This window comes from Melanostigma gelatinosum (assembly GCF_949748355.1).
Source record: "Melanostigma gelatinosum genome assembly, chromosome: 2".
Taxonomy (NCBI): domain Eukaryota; kingdom Metazoa; phylum Chordata; class Actinopteri; order Perciformes; family Zoarcidae; genus Melanostigma; species Melanostigma gelatinosum.
In genome coordinates, this window is record NC_136635.1 from 6,648,615 (window position 1) to 6,667,836 (window position 19,222).

A 19,222-nucleotide genomic window follows, 5' to 3' on the forward strand; every position below is an offset into this window, starting at 1 on the left:
GGGTTCAACTGTATGTCTGTATATGTATTCTTAAACATCTTCTCTGCTCTGTGTAAGTACATTGAGTGTTATGAGAGCTGGAGTCAGATTTATTAGAAGTGCCAAAATACAAATGATATTGTAATATATATTCTCTAAATATACAAATAAATAAATACAAAAAATACATATAAATATGTAATACATTCATATTTTCCATCATCTCACAAACACGACCAGACAAAAAGCAGTCATTTACTTCTCAGTCTTTATTACCAAAAATACAATGGCAAGGTGGTGACATAATACTGCCTATGATGTTCTTAAAAATAAATAAACAAAGCAAGTGTCACGCTGCTGTCCCAAACAATTCCACGTTAAACCTCAGTACAAAATTGAACATGAGCATACAGGAGGAACGGCCGATCAGGACAGACGTGTTGTAGCTTCTCCGCCTCTTTTGGTTGAAATGCCCGCAGCTCAGTTTACTGCGTTTACCTTAAAACCACCAACTCTCTCAAATAGACTGGGAGGAGATAAGAACGGGGCCAAAATACAATCTCTTTTTTTTGTCTTTTTTTTTTTTACAAGATCATTAAAAAAAAATAGATGTTTTCTTTAAAAAAAAGAAGAAGTCATTTTCAAGGTTCTGCAGTATTGATCTACAATATGTACAAAAGTATTGAGCTCATTAACAGGTTAAAACAGCTAGCAAGTAGAAAATAAAGAGCCGCTTCACATACTTGGTTTATTGTTGATGCCGTGTCCCCAAAACTGAACAAAACAGAGATGTGGATTTGCCTCTCTGGAGAACATCCTGAAGTGTGATGATGCCCACAATAAATCCACTTCAACACCACCGGCTGAGCCCAAAAAGAAAATCAGATCAAGTAAAATAAATATGCGACTGAAGTTTTGGCAAACAAAATTCTACTTTTGACACACATGACACCAAAAGGCACAATAAATGATTTGCCTACAAATGAACTAACTTGGCACAAAGTTGGAGTTCTTCAGTCGCGGTGTGAATTCAAACTGACTGAAGGAAATGTAACTGCGCTCTGAAAGTGCTGCCACACTTTTGCAATTTGTGAAATTAAAACACTTCCACGTTGTTTTTTTGCCTTCACTTTCTAAAGAAGTATCTGAAATGATCGTGTTTTACTTGAAATATTATCATGAGCTACGTTGTAGGACTGGCTGCCACTGCCGTGCTTTGCTTGCGATTATTGTGTCATTCCCAATGAACACATATGCTGTACAGTCACGGAGTCCAGTGAAGTTATTACCACTTTGGCTTCCAATAGAACTGTATGCATCAAACTAAGGACAAGTCTGGTGGTAGAATATACGTTTCATATTTTCAACAACTGCCATGAAAAGACCAAAAACCAACAAACAATGTGTCCTACTAATGTCCAGCCGTTCTCACATACTGGTGCCGGACAGACTCACTACCACACCAAACGGCTGGAAATAGTCCCCGACAGATACACCAGTTACAGCTCGCTTGAGCAACAGTTGCCAAAACCTACATTGCCAAAGTGTTATTAGAAATCTCAGCTTTAAAAAAAAATGATTTAATTATATATTCATGACAAAGTTATGTCTTTCAGTGAGATTGGGCTGGTGCCATGGACTGGGCAGGGAGGCTGACATTGCCAGGTGGACGAATGCGCCATTGGTTTGGGTCGTTTCATGGGATCGGTTGACGATAAAAATATATTGGAAGCCATTTATTTGCTAACCCAGCAGAAAGCACCACAGGGCAGAACGATCAGCTTAGACTTTATCTGTACCAATAAAGAAACCAAGGTGTGCAACCCGAGAGATTGCAGAAGACAAGTGGGATCGCGCCGTCAACGAGACAGGAGGAGCACTGAAGTCACACGCGAACCCAACTGCTTTAACTCGGACACTCGGCGTAGCAAATTAAAAATGCAGACAATAATTACCTGCTATGATGATGAGAATTCCCGGCCAGGTCTTTTAGATTGACATTTAATTTAGTTTTATCCACTACGCTACACACACACTGTGGAGAAGGGGGCATGGGTTATTGATATTCCATTTTATCTTCATTTGCTCTGCCTCTGCGGCTGACATACTGATGACTGCAGGATACATCAGATGAGTTGAGATGAGGTTGAAAAGAACACTTATCTTCAATCTACGCTAAATTTTCTGTGAATTTCCAATCCCAGCGATTGTGTCCCGACATGTTCGACATGATATCTTGGATTTGTTTTGACGTGTCATTGAATGAGGTTCTCATCCATCGTCGGTGTATTACCGACGATGGATGGAGTCCAACATGCCCCCAGAAACAGACAGGAGCAAAGCAAAGTACTGCTGGGGCAGAACCTGTAGAAGACACCTACAAATATCAAATATCAGTTGAAGTCTACGCTATATTTAGAAATATGTTCATGCTTTCCCTTGCAGACTCCAGACTCCTTTTACTTCACAGAACACGAGTTGATGATGTACCGCTGCCTCGATCGGTCAGTTTGTTTGCGTTGTTGTGTGACTTTGGTGTTTTAAACCTCTGCGTTCTGCAAGGTGTTATTAATTATTTCCGGTGGCTTTGAAGAGAGCATAGATGGACAGAACAGCTTCACTTCCCCATCACACAGGGCTGTCGGACAGCAAGGTAAAGCGGTGACAATATTCTAAATGTAGCATCGATTAAACTGACAATATTTTTGGTGGCCAACCCGAGACATATTGTTCCTAGCATGCACCTGGGTGACTAGATCGTCAGCTTCGTGCCAGTGAACAGGTGTTCCCGGCGTCATCTGAGATATTAGGGTTACATTTGTCTCCTTTCAAGAAAAAGCCATTTGCTGTCGTATAGCCGCATGAAAAATAACTCCTCCCCCACAGCGAGACCATCCATCTCAGCTAACAGGATCGAAGTGTCCGTTTCACCCTCATTACACTGTGCTGAGTTGAGCGTTTCCATATCAGAGCTGCAGTAATTACATTACACTCCTGCTTCCAGTCCATCACACGAGAGCACACGGCAGGACTGGGTGCCAATAAAGCTCAAAGAACCGTGTCGCCGTCTCAACTTTGTTTATTTTCACATCCGTGTCTTCATATTTCAGGCATGTTGGTTCGCTGGGACAGCAGTCATTCCATGTTTGTGTTTGACACTAGAAAGTTTGTATTTTAAAAACACCGACAGAAAAGAGCAAACTGTTGTTATAAAAAGAACGTTATTATATACACAGCATGAATTGCATGGACTGCAATGAACAGACTTTACCCTTTAATGCCAACTCTTGAAATGAGCCTAGCACCACAATCACGAGTGAGAACACATGCCTGCTTTTAAATATCGAGGCGCCGCTCATTTGAAATAACTACGTACGCCAGCTTCCCTTTTGATCATCCTAAGACCCAACCCCTCTGTCGCCCAACAACCAATCAACTCTGGTCAACTTCCAACTTCCTCCTTTGAGAACTGCACCCGTCTCCCCTCGAGACGCTCATTTCTATGTGAAGTAAAATGACACTCATACGAGAGAAACACAAAGAACAATAATTAATAACATTTGCCATTTTTTTAACTTGGCATTAACGGAAACATGCATACAAAAATAAACTGATAAATATTAAAACCATATTCAAGCTGCGATACATGCCTTTAGGCATCGGTGAGTTTGCACATGTACCTCCTGAACTAGGCTACAGCCGCCGCCGATCAAATACATTAAATATTACAGTAGCAATAACAGAGCTGCCGTATGGTCAAAATATATGAATTAGACTGGAAAATACGTGCTTTCTTTTTGTTTCCATTTCTGGTAAGGGGTCGTGTGGTTTTCGTGAGGTATGAACTTGTCCCTGTGTATTGAATAATAGACTTGGGCTGCAGCTCGGACTGAGACACATCTTGTGTCCTCTTTAACGTCAACGTATTTGACACAAACAGATTGTATTCATTTTCTTCTTTTAAAAACATTCCTTTTAAAAAGGAATATGCTGCTCAGAAAAAAAATTCATAAATCCCCTCAACACCTGTTGAAGGTGTTTTGCGTTGGACAGCAGCCGCACGCCTTCGGCACCACAACATTCTGACATGTTTATGCCTCGATAGCCATCGCAAACCACCTCGAGTGAAAGAAACGTAATGAAGTTCTTTAGTGAGCAGCAGCTCATTGCGAGATTGCAGCGTTGTCAGTATTAATATAGGGGGGGGGGGGGGGGGCTCACTCTGCTGTTTGTGCTTCTGCCTGCTGCTGCTGCTCCTTGTTGAGGATGATGCTGATTATGTCCCCCTCATGCTCCTTCATGTGCTCCATCAGCCGGTCTTTGCTGGTGGACTCGAAGCCGCAGATGCAGCAGCAGAACAGGAGCACGCAGTATTCCAGGCCGGGGCCCGGAGAGGGGCGCTGAGGCTGTGCGGGGTCCTTCCCCTGTGAGGGGTCCGCGAACAGGCCCGCCGAGCTGTCCACGGCCACGCTGGGGGGGGGCGTCGTCATCGTCGTGGGTGCTGGCAGCAGCTCCGCTGGGCCCTGTGCTCGGTCCTTTGAGGGCGGAGCCACCGCGGGGCGCTCTGCCGACGACTCCAGCACCGCAGACAACTTCTGAGGCGCTCTGAGGGAAAAATTACGCAACAAGAACACAACAAGAGGGAGAAAGGTTCAAATCTTCGGGTAGTGCTGGCACATTGAAAATGTCAAATTGCCTCAGCACTACTCCATCTGTTGGATGTAGAAAGTTACTTGCTGCACATAATGGACGCAGTGTGTATTTGTGAGACAGCTGCGTCACGCTTTATCTTTCAAAACACAAACTAATGAGCAGAGTGAGGAAGGAACTCCTGCTGAAGTACAAGCTTTGCAATTAGCTGAATGTCTTCAGTGATAACAAAGACAGTTCATAGAAGGAAAGACATTTGCACATTCAATGAATTTAACATTTAACATTTTTTCTTTTCTTCATCTACTGTAGTTTGGGACAGGGGTGTAAAGTGGGGGTGGGGTGGGGGGGCGCTGGTGCCTGGCAGCGAGTACATTAATGTAACTGCATGGGTTGACCAGGTTAGAGGGTTCTCTGTACAATTCATGAGCAATAGTTCTCCGAGAATATCTTTTATAGCCAAGCAATGTTGGTTGTGCAACAGAAAAATCCCAAATCAAATCAATGTTGAATCGGACATCTAATCGGCACCTTGTGGATTGATTCAGGAAGTCAGTGGCGATTTGTTTTTAGCTAAATATGGTAAAAAAACAAACAATAAAAACTCTACTTGAAGCGAACTTTAGGACTTTTTTTAGAGCCTGCTAGTGCCAGTGTTGAAGAAATCCAACGATTTGTATTAATTAAAGGGCACACAAATGAAGTTCAATATTTAATGACCTGTACAACTGACATAACATACTTTATTTAAAGCTGCACGAGGCTACTTTCTACACTGCGGGTTACAAATGGTGGCATTTACAGTTCGGGCTTTCACCGTAAGAATCATTACAACATTAAGTGTGCATATTTAGCTGTAATCAGGCTCTGAAGCCCTTGTAATACGAAAGTGCTTCTTACTAAGTGTTTTCCAGGACCTACAGTGTGCTGATATTTGCACATACAGAATATGAAACCTGACAGAGCTGCTTGTGGCTTCATGTATTTACCGGCTGCTCTGGGAGATGGCCTCGTTAATGGCTTTGTTAACTTGCTCGTAGTTGTAATTCTGGTCTCCGGCGTGCTTCCACATGTGGGACTTGAGGGACGGGGGATGACTGCACACATAGCCACACAGAGAGCACCTGGAAGAAGAAGAACAACGGAGAGAAGATGAGCACCCGAGTGAGTCAACGTTCGCCGTATCCTTCTTCTACTTTATATCGAGAGGAAGCGTCCTGACTCAAACCTCCGCAGGGTACACTGGGCTTGAGAGGTGGGGACAAAGAGTGGAGCGAGGACACAGGATTTAAGGTTTCAGAGATGGAGATAAAATGTTCCTAATAGCTTAGCGTAGACTTCTGCTAACATCCACAGCCGTCACATAGCAGGCTGAACTGAGTAATCGAGAGAAGTGTTGCTAATAGTCTTAACAAGTTGAGAGAGAATGGATTTGGAAGAGATGGCCGGCTGTTATTTTCTGCATCCGGTGTTGCATGAAAGCGCGGTGGGATTAGCCAGCTAATGAGCAGACGGCTGGCTACTGAGCTAGCTTGCTAACTCCACCACGCTTTCACGAAACATTGACAGTAAATGATCTGAAATAGTTTGTCACTTATGTGCTTTCTTACACTGTGACAACCGTGTGTGGATGAAGCATTAAGTTGTTAAACTTAACTCTTTTAGCTAGCTACCGTGCTACTTTGGGAGGAGAGCAGACAGGAGCTCTGGAGACGAGTGAGCTAACTAGCCAGCTCTGGAAGTGGACAAGCTAGCGAGCTAACTCGCCACCTGTGCTCTCCTGAACTCCCGTCTGCTCTCCTCCCAAGTGGTCTGCAGGCTCACACAGTACCGCTGGCTAACTTCCGCATGTAAAACCTGCTGTCCTGGGGAGCGAGTGGCTGTACATATTGAGGAAAAAAAAGAGCTTGAACGGTACCGACGACGGTATAATACGGAACAAGCGTTTACTGAAGTTGAGATCAGCTGTCAGTGCCTTGCTCCAGGTTGAGGATATCTAACATAATGAGGACAAAGTACCCCCCCCCCACCCCCACCCATTCACTTTCTCCACCCTCCAACCACTAACTTTGCCCATTTCTCAACTTTCCAGGCTGTTGGCACCATGAGACACAAATTTTGGCCAGGTACAGCTCCTCATTCTCCGCTCAGAGGTCCAGCAGTGTTTCTTATCATTTCTCTGTGTGAGGTTCTCTCACCTGTACTGCTCCAGCAGCTGCACGGCCTGGTGCTCCTGAGGGTGCCTCCTCATGTGGCTCTTTAAACTGTTCATGTTGGTGGTGGCAAAATCACAGCTACAGCACCTGGCAGATGCGGGGGGAAGGAATGGCGAGAGATGACAGAAACACTTGAGGTCATCGTTTTGCTTGTTTACACTTGCAGCCTGAAGGGAGCTGGAGGATTTTAAGCAAAACGGAGAGGAAATTGGCACTTTAGGAAAAAAGACTGAATCGCAACATTTTCCACTTTGTTGCGCTACGGATGTTGCGGTTGGAAGACGGAACTGGCTTTTTAGCTGCTTAGAGGCAAATACTGCACGAGGACAGCAGACCGAGGCAACACTCAACTCGCTGCATTAAAATGAAGTCAGACAAAACTAAGTGTTGCACTTCATCATGTGCGCTTTACTGGGTCCACAGTACTGAAAAGATGCATTTGACCAACCAAGAAGACTTTACAGCGCATTACTTAGCTATTGCCGACACACTGCGTTTCTTGACAATAACCCATTCAAATAATAATATACGGAACATAAAGATAGTTCGGGCCACTAATGGAGCCTAAGATATACCACGATATGGTCAACAACATTAGACATGTCCCGTCTTTAAGCGCAGTACACAAATAACTCAGCTGGGAACGAAATTAGACACAACGTTCAAGCCTGGCTCGTAAAGACATCAGCTCAACTTTTTAGTGGTCAGCTGAAGGAGGGGAACCCAACTATTCAGAGACCTACCTCGGGCTGAGCAATATATAAATATATTATATCAATATTGTGACATGAGGCAAGATACTGTCTTAGATTTTGGAAATTGAAATATGGTCACGGCTGTTCCATTAGTTTCCTTTACCCACAGTCCTTATTTCCACATTGCTGATGATTATTCAAACATATTTTATGAAAGCACTACTCTGCAAAATGGTAGAAATATCAACATTGAGGTATTTGGTGGAAAACATTGCGATACTGCCCAGCCTTAAATCTTAAATCTGCCCACAGCTAAAGGTTGAAAGTGTTGGTGGAGATAAAACTGGGATTGCAACGAGAATTAAAAAAAAATAATAATAATAATAAAATTAAAAAAATAATAAAAAGAAAAAGGTACAGTACCCTCCATAATAGTGTGAATGTGAGCAACACAGGATGCTGTTTATCCTCTCCGTCTTTCACTCGAGACAACATTCTCAAAAGTTTTCTCTAAAACACGCGTGATGACAGAAATGATTACAATCTCACTAAAGTATATTTCCAGACACATTGGACATTTTAAGATCCCCTTTTGGATTAGGAGCTCTTAGAGAGTCAACCATGGAGAACTGTCTCACTGGGGGTAAAACATGAGGTCACACGGGCCAAGTTCCCTTCGTCGTTCATCACCGTGTGATAGACCGGAGAACAGTGACGTAAGGCTGTTCAGCTGCACAAATCGAGCGGATAAAAAAAAAAACACCCATTTCCAGAGCACAGAACGGGGTCATTACAGGTAGAACGACGCCTCTTGCTCTTATAGATCCTCTTTATCATAAACAGTCAAACCAGCAGTGTTACTTCTGCTGGTACTAGTGAGCCATAACTATAAGCGGATTTTAATTTTAAAATATTTAAACCAACTCAAACCTCAAATCAAATTTTGCTTAATATTTCATCAGCGCTGTCTGCAGAGGCGAGACCGAACTACAGACCCTCGTGGGCATCTGATGAAATTATCATCATCTGTAAGAGAACGTCAAACAGCATTAAAGAAATGCACAACAGAGCAATCTTAGCCTTCACTAAGCGCTAGTGAGTAAAATTGCTGCAGTGAACACAACTTTATTCATTCACTTATGGTTATTTCCATAGTGACAGATTCAGCATACTGTATACACACAGCTATCTGATGAGAGTACCAGAGCCCACTGGAGCAGAGGAGTAACCATGGTGATGTCACACACATTCTCCAGTCACCTGACCCGGCAAATCATCACCACCTAATTAGCCAAGTGTGGCAATAAAGCCGGGGACAGCTCTCGTACGATCGCTGCATCGTCCTGATCATAATGCCACAAGAAAACACAAGTATAGAAATAAATTGTGTTCACCTAATAAACCTGTTTTAAATGACATCCTATGGTGACACTCGTGATTCGGTGCTTTGCTTTGACCGTTTATGGTTGAATGTGGACATGTAGAGGATACATGGGGTTATGGACTCCATCGAATATCGGCCAATATTAAATGAAAACCTAACTCCGAGCCCAAAGGGAAGCTGCACAACATATTCTAATAAAGCGGTTGTTTCATGATAAGAATTTAATGATTCTTTCAACTGTGTTAGTTTGAATGTAAAGTTAGGTTTTAGTGAACATTTTGAATGAAACATCGTGGTTGATGAACCATAAAGACATCTCAATGCAAAGTGCTATTTTTGTTCCTCACATCTAAATGCATAACTACGATGGGCATTTCTGCGCTCCTCACATTATGGTTCGATATCAGCATCAGTCCGGTCCGCCTTCCCGTCCTATTGTTATGCTGTGGAAATGTGAGACGCTAACAGAGACGATCAGCATCACCAGAAAATGTTGCAAATTGGGCCCTTAGACTCTAATTGCAGTCATTGCACAGTGTGACATACCAGCACACGCACGTGTTCACAATGATTTAAGGAGCAGCAGCACCGCTTGAAACACGGCAGCACATTTTTGGTGAGACCGTCACACACCAGAGAGGCCGTGCTGTCTGCAAGCGCCTCAGACGGAGACACTTTTGTTGTTGTTGTTTTTGCCGTGTTGGCTCGGTGCTGTATCCGAAATAAAAAGGGCGACTACGGAGGGGGAAATGCTAACTTTCAGCTTTAATTTGAGGCTGTGTAGATATAGATTGGGTTCAGAACATCCGCCCTGTCAAAACAAGAGAATCTGTCCACTAACATTTCCATATAACTGGACATTTCCAGTCAGATGTAACTGTATCTTCTGCATTACAGTTTCAATAAACTCCAAAGTATAGCTGATGTCAAACACTAAAGCACAACATCCTCGTGAAAGCACAAGGACACAAGCATGTAGACACAATAGTAATAGCACAATGAACGACGTGTCCTTCAGCCATAAGACCTTATTCAGCCATTTACAGCTGCTTTCTTTATTGCCTGAGTTTGAATGTTCGCTTGTTTTCACCTATTTTATATCTGGATATGTCAAAACTCTTCTTTGGCTTTCAGGACGGTTCACCCCTCTGGTTAGAAACAGCAATTAGATGCCATCTGACCTTATCAAAGCAGAGAGAAATCTTGTTTTGTGTGCGTGGTGTTGTATGCACATTTGACCTTAGAGCACAGAAACACACGTATGTGTTCTCACCTCAGGCAGCTCTGTGTTGACACAAACACAAGGTGTGTGTGCGTGCGTGGGGGGCGGGACTGTGGCTACACAGTGAAGATGACCGTGCTGGTCTGAGCACCACCGGGCATGTACTGCCATCTGGTGGTCCTTTCTCAAAGACTCTCTGCATTGAAGCATCTTTGCATCTTTGTCTGGCAGCTACTTGGTTCGCTCCCACTGTATGAAACGCTGTCTGAAACCTGAAAACGCTACATTCACCAACCACTAACACCACTACAGGGCACACATGGGACGCAATCAAACTGGACTCGAAAACAGAGTGTTTTACTTCTAACATATAGGAATAAAGGACAGCACATCTGTGGAATTGTTGTGAATCTAGCGTCCCGTTAAGGCAACATACTGTGTGCTAAATTAATAATTAATTATTAATAAAAATTAATAATTAGCACAGAAGTCCGTAAAATTAACATCCAATTTGCAACGGATGTGAAATATGCAATCAGTCCCCCCAAAAAACGCAATCAGTCTCCAGATTGGTGTCTGCTTCATTATAATGTCATTAAAGATGAATGTCATTTGTAATTTCTGCAACTATCATTAACATATTCTGTAACTATAAAACACAGTATAACTGCAACAACAAACTATGTTCACTGTAGAAAAACGAAATCCAAAACTTTTTAAAAGGGTAAGTACGGTAAAAAAGTATTAAATCAACAGCACACGCTGCACCAGCTTAAGTATATTATTAAATACAATAAATGGTATGAAAGTGCCTTGTGTGACATTTACGGGGACTATTTTAAAATCATGTTCACTTTGATGATAATAAAAGTCATAAAAGATAATTCTAACACAAATACATTTCATAATGAATAATGATGGTCTATAGCTGCTTTACCCTCAATGAAAAGCAGAAGATCCACAAACTAAAACTCTTCTTTTTACGCCACCGGAACTGAATTCAGGCTCATCAGTCAAACAAGCAAGTGTTGACCCGGCCCCAGAGTTAACATGGGCAGTTTTCACACACTTACTCAATTATTGAAGCATGTGCTCTTCATAAATGACTTATTATTTATGTGGTTTACTTCTTTGGCACAGAATGTGATTAGACGCAGCTGTGCACAGATGACTCAACTTCTGGGTTGATTTTTCAGTAAAAGGGCAACGCACACAACACTCATTATCTCACTCGTAAAAAATGGAATTAATTGTCACCAAAGGTTGTAAATCACTTCTATATGTCGTAATTTTATCTATTTTTTTTCAACCACATTTCATCATCTTATCATTTATTTCCTGGTTCAGACTCAATGTTTTAAGCCAGTTTGGTTCTGATTGGTCGGGGGGTAAAAACAGCTCCAACAAGAGTTGGCTTGATTTCCGGTCACAACTGGTTTGATTTTGTAGCAACTGGCTGAAACTGCATTTCTTCACGATGACACATTCTGGTAAACTAAAAAGAAGCCGACATCAGCAACCTGTGCTGATGGGAGCGGATCTGACTGTATTCTCTCAGGCTTCACGACACGCCCACTTTCCTGCGCGACACGCCCACTTTCCTGCGCGGCACGCCCACTTTACTGCACCACACAGTATGATAGAGAAGAAACGCAAATCTAAATCTGTACCTTAAAGATTTTGTTATTGAAACAAATAAAAACTTCTAATGGACCCAAATCCTACACCGGTAGCTTCTAGTTGTTGGAGGAAAACACTGAGAAAAATAATTACATAATAAGAAAAAGTCAGTCACAAGAACCTGTGGACCTGTGTTCACCTAAATACAAGTACTCGTACCACTCACTGATCGTGTTTGTTTCTTTTTACAACTCACCGATAAGGCTTGTCGGAGTTATGAATCCGACGGTGGTTCCTGACCCCAACATACGTGGAGCTGGTGTAGTCGCACACGTCGCACTTATACACCTTCTGCAAACCACATTCTGGAACAGAGCACAAACAATCTTCTGAAAACACAGACAGGAATCATATGGCACTATGTGGCCCGGAGTCATTGTCATGTCTTGTAACAATCCATCTTTCCATCCCAACACATGAAGAGGTCCTAAAAACACGCCTTACCATCATCCGTTACCCGCTCGGCTTCCTCCACCATGGCCACGGTTTCAGTGACTGGTGTGAGGGCTGCAGTGTCCCCGCTGAAGCTGTGCTGCTCCCTTTCATGGTTTCTTAACTGACTCTAAGGAAAGAAAACATATGCATACACTATAAGAATGACAATACATGCAGTTGACATTTAAACACGGATTGGTTGGATAACGATAGTCAGTAAAACTGTATTTCACACTGTGATGGGAAAAAGAAGGTGCCGTGTCAGATTTTTTACAACATCTTTCAGCATTTAAATAGCACATCATCAAACGTCGTTGATACAACTACAAGTTGAGCATGGATTGCCCTTCTCTCCCACTAGCTCATAGAAGAAAACTAATGCTGCAATTGTGGAAACATTTGATATGTGGAAGTGCAGTACAGCTAGAGACAATAAGATGCACGATGTCAAACAGAGAGGGACTCTTTCACAAGATCTGGCAACATGTTGTTACTTTTGCTCTTTTGTGTTTTTTGATTTTCTACAGCAGCCATTTCCAGTATATGTGTCGTTTGTGTTTTGCTGTATTTCTATATCGCTCGATCAAACAATCAATCAAAAAGAAAATACGAAAAAGACGATAGGACAAAGGATTATTTTCTTAACTCATTGCCCATAAAAATAAGTGTAAAACGCTCAGAATAATGTTTTTTGAAACCAGGGTAACACATTTTAAACGGCCCAAAGCTCATTATTCAGTTTACTGTCAGACATGAAGCAGCACATTCTCACATTTGAGAAGCTGGAGCCAGAGAATGTTTGGCATTTGAACTCAGAAAATTACTTTCTGTAAAATGTGTTTTTAGAAAAAAAATAATGAGGACGTGCACAAAAGAAAGGACAATTAGTAGCAGTCCAGTTGTTGGAAACTGTGACACAGTGGTACGAGTGAGCCCGAGGAAACAAAAGCGGTGGACTGCCAGTGTTATATTTACTGGAAAATACATAAACAATGTCCCTCTGAAAACGTAATATAATATACAGATTCCTGGATCACATATAAAACAACAAGACTAAACGCTGCATTGCCGTGTCCTCACCTTGTAGTGGAAGGCGTCTGGACACTGCTTGCACTGGTACATCCTGGTCTTACAGTGGTGGATCATGTGGCTCTCCAGGTCCTTGCTGTCCGAGGCGATGTGCTCACAGATGGGACACTGGTACGGCTGCCTCTGCCTGTGCACCCGCAGGTGCTGTTTGATGTAGCCCTTATTGCCGCTGCTGTAGCGGCACAAGCGGCACCGGTATGGCCGCTCGCTGCCAGGGATGTAGTCCACCAGGCCGCCGTCGGCAGACGCAACCAACCCGTCCATTCCCGGGATGCCACACATGTAGCCCCCGGCTCCGTTCCCCGTGACCTCTGCTCCGTTTTGGAACTGGGCGTTGTCCTGAAGCTCTTTTAAGATGTCCTCATCCGAGGCGTTCTGGTCCGAGCGCTCTCGGAGCCTCTCGATGACGGTGAGCAGCGACAGGCTGATGCCGGCTTTGGTGGCGGGGCCCTCCTCGTCCCCCTCCTCAAGGCACAGGGACCCCAAATCTTCCTCTCTGCCCCCTCCGTGAAGCTCCAAGTCCAGCAGAGCTGCTGTTGTCTCTGCGTCAGAAGAGTTGGGGCTCTGTGCCTGGGCTGTGATAGTCTTCAGACTTACCTTGGTGCTGGAGGTGGGGAGCTCGGGGGTCCTCATGGGCATAGCGACTAGGACCTCAGCCGCCAAAGAGTGCAGGCGGAGGGACTCAGAATGTGTCCTCTTGCGACTGGCCGGGGGAATGTTCTCATCCCGCGGAGAGTCGCTACCCACAGAGAGTTTAACGTCAGCTCCTAATGGCTGTCCGGCGGTGGGGACGGCCTCACCCTCTGCAGCTCCCGCACGGCCCCGCTCTTCCTCCCCTGCACCCTCTAAGTTCTTGTCCCTATCCCCGTCCGGGCTGAGAAGAAGCGGGTTCGTCGCCATGACCGAATCCTCGGCCGAGGGGAGGCGTTCTACGATTACATTGATGTGGCCGGCGCTGTTGGGACCGCTGTTGATGATCTTCTGAGCTGACGACAGTAAGCTGTCCGTCACGGAGGTGCCGTCACGATGATGACTGCCGATCTCCACCTCGGACTCCGCCTCCGTCGTAACCTGCACCTCCACCACGGGCTCCTCTGAGGTCATGTCTTTGACGGGGTACACCCTCTCCTCCTCTGTCGTCAGGCTTACGTCGAGATCAGAAAGCCGATGATTCAGCGCATCCCGTTTGCTCTCGACGGCCATCGGCACGCGGAGCTGAAGCTTGAAGGCGGCGGGCAGCTTTTGCAGGCTTTTGTCTTGAAGGACCGGGGAGAGAACGACTATCTCCTCCCTGGTCGCCGCGTTGGCTGCGGCCGGGGCCTCTCTGCTTGCGGCAGCCCCGTCTTCGTCCTCAAAGATGGGGTAGGAGCAGTCGACCAGGCCGGCGTGCTTCCAGGCGTGGGTCTTGAGCATCCGCTGCTGGCTGCACACATAGCTGCAGATCAGGCAGCGGTACAAGCCGTACTCCTCGTAGCTGTACCACTTCTTCTTCTGCGGCAGCTCCCTGGAACCGTCCGGCGAGCTTCTGATCGCCTCGGTTGCCACGCCGCCGCCGTCCTGCTTCCCCAGAACCTCGTCCTTAGCGGTGTCGATGTGCAGCCTGACGTGGGCCTCCAGCTGGCCCTGGTCCCTGGAGGTGAAGCGACACTCCGAGCACATGAGGATGAGGTCGCTGTGCTGCTCGTTGTGCTGCTTCAGGTGCTCTTTCAGCAGCGGCAGTGTTTGGGAGAGATAGGGACACAGGCTGCACTGATAGCACGTCACCGTCCGCTTGTGGTCGCCGCTGTCGGGGTCGCTGGCTGCCTCCGTTGCCGCGCCGGCGATGCTGTTGTTGTTGCTATCACCAGGCACAGGCGGAGAAAGAGTTGCACCACCGTCCAATCGCACCTCTTCCTCTACGCTCTCCTGCTCCTTCTTAATTTTCTTAAAGGGGGATCCTCCTCTGCTCCCCCCCCTCCCCCCCTCCTCCTCCTCCTCCTCCTCACCTCTTCCCCCCGCAGAGGCGGCTCTCTTCTGTCCCGCCAAGGTGCAGCGGCGCTGGGGCCGCTTCTCCACGATTTTGCTGAGCTTCTCGATCACCTGGATGAGCGAGTCGGCGGCCTGTTTCTGCTGAAAACTGTGGGAGGCGTCCCCCTCGACGTCTCCCAGTGCTGACGCAGCGGATGAGGAAGAGGAGGCGGTGGAGGAGTGGGGGATGAGTACAGCTACATTGCTGACCTCCTCCATGACCTGACAGACCGCGGGGAAGAAGGGAAAAACTGGTTGGTGCCATGTGGTACATTCGATTTAAACAGTTGTGGTCCCTTATTAATAATATAGATAAAGATATACATAAATACAATATCGAAATGTTCCTCCAACATTTTATGTCAGGCGGACACTTAAACTCACGCAAACAATATTATTATTTTTTTATGTAGGGTAACATGTTGCTAATAACATATTATTGTCAATACAGATTGTCTGACTAGTTTTCGTATATTATTTGTTTCTGCACTTATTCATTCCGCCTTTGAAACACTAGAAAACAGTGACTTGCTTGTTTTGTCCAGTCCAAACTCAAAGTTACTCAACTTACATATAAGAGTCTGCACATTCGAGGAGCTGGAATTTGTGGGTATTTGATAAATATTATGATCATCAAAACAGCTGTCAATAATTTTCTCTCCACTTCTGCATTTCTGTTGACTTTTACTTTGTCTCAATTTCAAAATGTGTATCTAAACAGGGTCGGCAACAGTCAAAACATTGCCATTCATTATTCGTATTGTAAAACGACGTAGAGTAATGGTGGCTTTTAGAAAAGCTTTCATGATATTTGTTGATTATTCTGTATTACTGTAAATATAAATAATGTAGCCTACAGCCTGACTCAACACTCGTGCTAAGTCGACCATCACAATATTGTTGACCAAGTGCCTCGAAATCAATATCACAACAATATTGTAGGGTTGACTATTGGTGCTTTATTTACACAATTGCATTTTTGATAAGAAATCATCAGTAAAGTGGTTATAATTACTAAGCGGGTAAAGGCAAATAATAAAACAGCTACAGTCTGGTAACTTTTCTGTAATGCACCCTTCAAACACAAATGATACATTAAGATATTACGACATCCATAATCTAAGATGATATCCAGTATGCTGTACAGCTAAACCAGGTTATCGTTAAGATAAGGAGAAACGATTGCATACAGATGTTGCACCAGTGAACTGTAAGCTTAGAAATCAGCAGGGAAACTAGTGCTAATGAAGGTTTTATGTATTCTGAGGGCCGAGCATGTGGTTTAGTGTTTCCCAGTTTAAATGTTATCTCAGCATTTGTGTTTAAAAAGGTCAGAATTTAGCTAGCAAGTCTTAGCATCGAGAATTTTGCACCGTGAAAATCAGCAAAAAGCAACTGTGAAGACTAGTTCTATCAGTTAAATTTCCAAAATGAGGACAATAACCAACCCCCCCCCCCCCTCAAGACAACTATCAACATCTGTTTGAGCGTGCTGTCACTTCTGTTTACTGAGGGGATTGATCGTCTGTGTAGAGCCCCAATCTCAATGTGATAGATTAACTCATTCATGATTAGCCCCGTCAAACAACTTCACCATGTGCATCTGTTTACAAACTAAGCTGGAGGGAAATGGTCACAACTCCTGTGGCTGAATTTCTTCCTTTTGTATCTCTGCATATCCAAACTTTCCTCTCTCTGACCACAAATCGCTTTCCTCTTTCTCATACTTCCGCTTCTGTGCATGATTACATCAAAACAGTAGGAGACACACATTTGGAGGAGAGCTACCACATGTGCAAGGAGTATTGGCTGTCACCCAGCTTGATTTCTGGATTCTGTGGAGTTACAGGGAAACTGGCCTGGTGTTATTAACACTGGAAGCGAGGATAAACACCAGCCAGCAATAATGGCCTTCTTCTATTAGAAATGTCGTAACCGAGCAAATGGAAATCTGCCAAATAGGCCACCTATGGTCAGATCACTTCACTGGCACAGATAAAGATCTCGGCCCGTGGTCAGCGTGGCCTCTCTTTAGACCGCCGTGTGCTTTAACCAGTCTCAGACGAGCACCTGTTATGTCAGGGTCTAAAAATATTTCATCCACTTTCACTCCTCTGTAGAATGAAGTTGAACACAGCAAACGTCAGACAGCCACTTGTCCAATTGCATTAGCTAACTTCAGCTAACGTGCTGCAGCTGCTACGACAAGAGACGTTCACAAGACGGGGGAAAAAACAAATTTGAGTAAGAGGCAGCACTGTTAGCTTCACTGTTAGCTTCACAGCTTGCTGCCTGCTATTCAAACACACACATACATACACATACACACACAGATATACACACACACGAGTCCCACACAGTGCTAGCAGTTATCCACACATGAATGTGCAAGGACATTTTAATTATCATTTCGGTTAATGTGTGACGGAGGAGCGCGTGGCTGCAATTTGAATGAAGACGTACTCACTGACACGGAAAGGCTCGACGCTCTTTGTCCTCAACACATAAAACCGGCTTCGTTTTATTCGTTAGCCATAAAAAAAAGTGGCCTCCCTGTCTCTCTCACTCTCTCCCACATTGCAAAATGGCGAGGATGGAGTATCAGTCACGTGACTTGGACTTCGGGTCAGGTGACCGACCCGGACCGATGATTGACGTTGTGCCTGATGCTGCCTTCAGGTGCTGCTCGTAAAAACATCGCGTCTCGTTTTTGACCGGCGTGTTATCGCTTTTAGGGGTTTAAATTACATTTTATAAATACATTGACCAATATCACCATCGCAAACAAAAATTAAAAGGCGCAATGATGTACAAAGCATTTGTGCTCTAAAGTATTTACTCAATTTCAAACATTCGGACGATAGTTGTCTGTGTTCAGCTACATAGGGTAGGCTATATTTATTTTCAAAAGTAATGTGGATTTTAATGTTTTTTTAGTAAAGGTGGCTCATATAAGGACAGTCTGTAGATTTGTTCTATATATTTTAATATTTCATAAGGGCAACCCCTAAACATATCTAGGCTTCAGACAAGTTTAATGATTAAAATAAGCTAATTATAAAAAAAAGCCTAATTGATAAATATCTCTGCCTTGTTTTGAGATTGGAAAATATATGATAAAAAAAAGGATCAAGTCAGGGAACAAAAATCGGAAAATACAAAGCTATGGTAAATGAAATGTCAAAGAAGGACATAGAGAGGTAACTAAGCACACTTTTCTCAATCATTACAAACCTAATTAAAGGGCTAGAAAAAAAGACCCTTTCAATGCACCTAGAGGTGAATTAATTCATTTTAGTTCACACACTCGAACTGAAATGTCCACCAACAACGATGACAGATAAGACTGTGACAGCATCATATTACATTTACGTAATATTGTATAAAATATGGTGATAAATTAAGCCACGATAAATTTGTCCATCATTCACGGATATATATCTGTAATATTTTGGCTGAGGAGGAAAACTTACTGCATCACAAAAACATTTGTTATCTCACTAGCTTAATCTATTCCTATTATATTCCCACAAAAAAACTACAATGTTACACTAGAACTGCAAATTAGGAAAGCAAGTTGTTGCGACCCTCCATCTTATCTGTTTTTCTACACTGACAAATGTGAGAGAAGAAAGTTCAGTGGGAAGCACAGCCCTGTTTGTCTCAAAATGGAAATAACATTATGATATATAATTATGTATTTTCCTGTATAGATTACAGTAATACACAAGTAGGCAAAAAGGGAGCAGAGACATATTTCTCATTTAACCATATGATCATTAACTACTGATCATTAACCATGGTCTTGTACACATTAACCACCAATGGTCAGTCCACTTATTTCCACCTGACCCAGACTGGAATG

General features: G+C 43.9%; 1 protein-coding gene across 2 annotated transcripts; it reads right to left on the minus strand.

The window, feature by feature from the left end:
* Window positions 1–238: 238 nt before the first annotated feature.
* znf507 (zinc finger protein 507) lies at window positions 239–17,913 on the minus strand. Of its 2 annotated transcripts, none has more exons than XM_079294395.1 (7): window positions 17,825–17,913; window positions 13,342–15,579; window positions 12,271–12,388; window positions 12,023–12,131; window positions 6,828–6,932; window positions 5,619–5,753; window positions 239–4,584 (listed from the first exon to the last, which is right to left on the minus strand). In XM_079294395.1, the coding sequence occupies exons 2-7, from the start codon at window positions 15,574–15,576 to the stop codon at window positions 4,197–4,199; spliced, it is 3,090 nt and encodes a 1,029-aa protein (XP_079150521.1). In that variant the 5' UTR covers window positions 15,577–15,579; window positions 17,825–17,913; the 3' UTR covers window positions 239–4,196. The 2 variants fall into 2 exon arrangements, with proteins under 2 accessions (XP_079150521.1, XP_079150520.1); XM_079294394.1 differs by having other exon boundaries at window positions 17,821–17,868.
* Window positions 17,914–19,222: the final 1,309 nt, after the last annotated feature.

What these genes read in the sequence shown, in the direction of transcription:
- znf507 (XM_079294395.1), bottom strand. Translation starts at nt 15,576, where the DNA reads ATGGAGGAGGTCAGCAATGTAGCTGTACTCATCCCCCACTCCTCCACC. An exon ending in CGAGCGGGTAACGGATGATG is followed by an intron (nt 12,132 to 12,270) that starts GTAAGGCGTGTT and finishes GCTCTGTTCCAG; the next exon opens with AATGTGGTTTGCAGAAGGTG. An exon ending in AACTCCGACAAGCCTTATCG is followed by an intron (nt 6,933 to 12,022) that starts GTGAGTTGTAAA and finishes CGCATCTGCCAG; the next exon opens with GTGCTGTAGCTGTGATTTTG.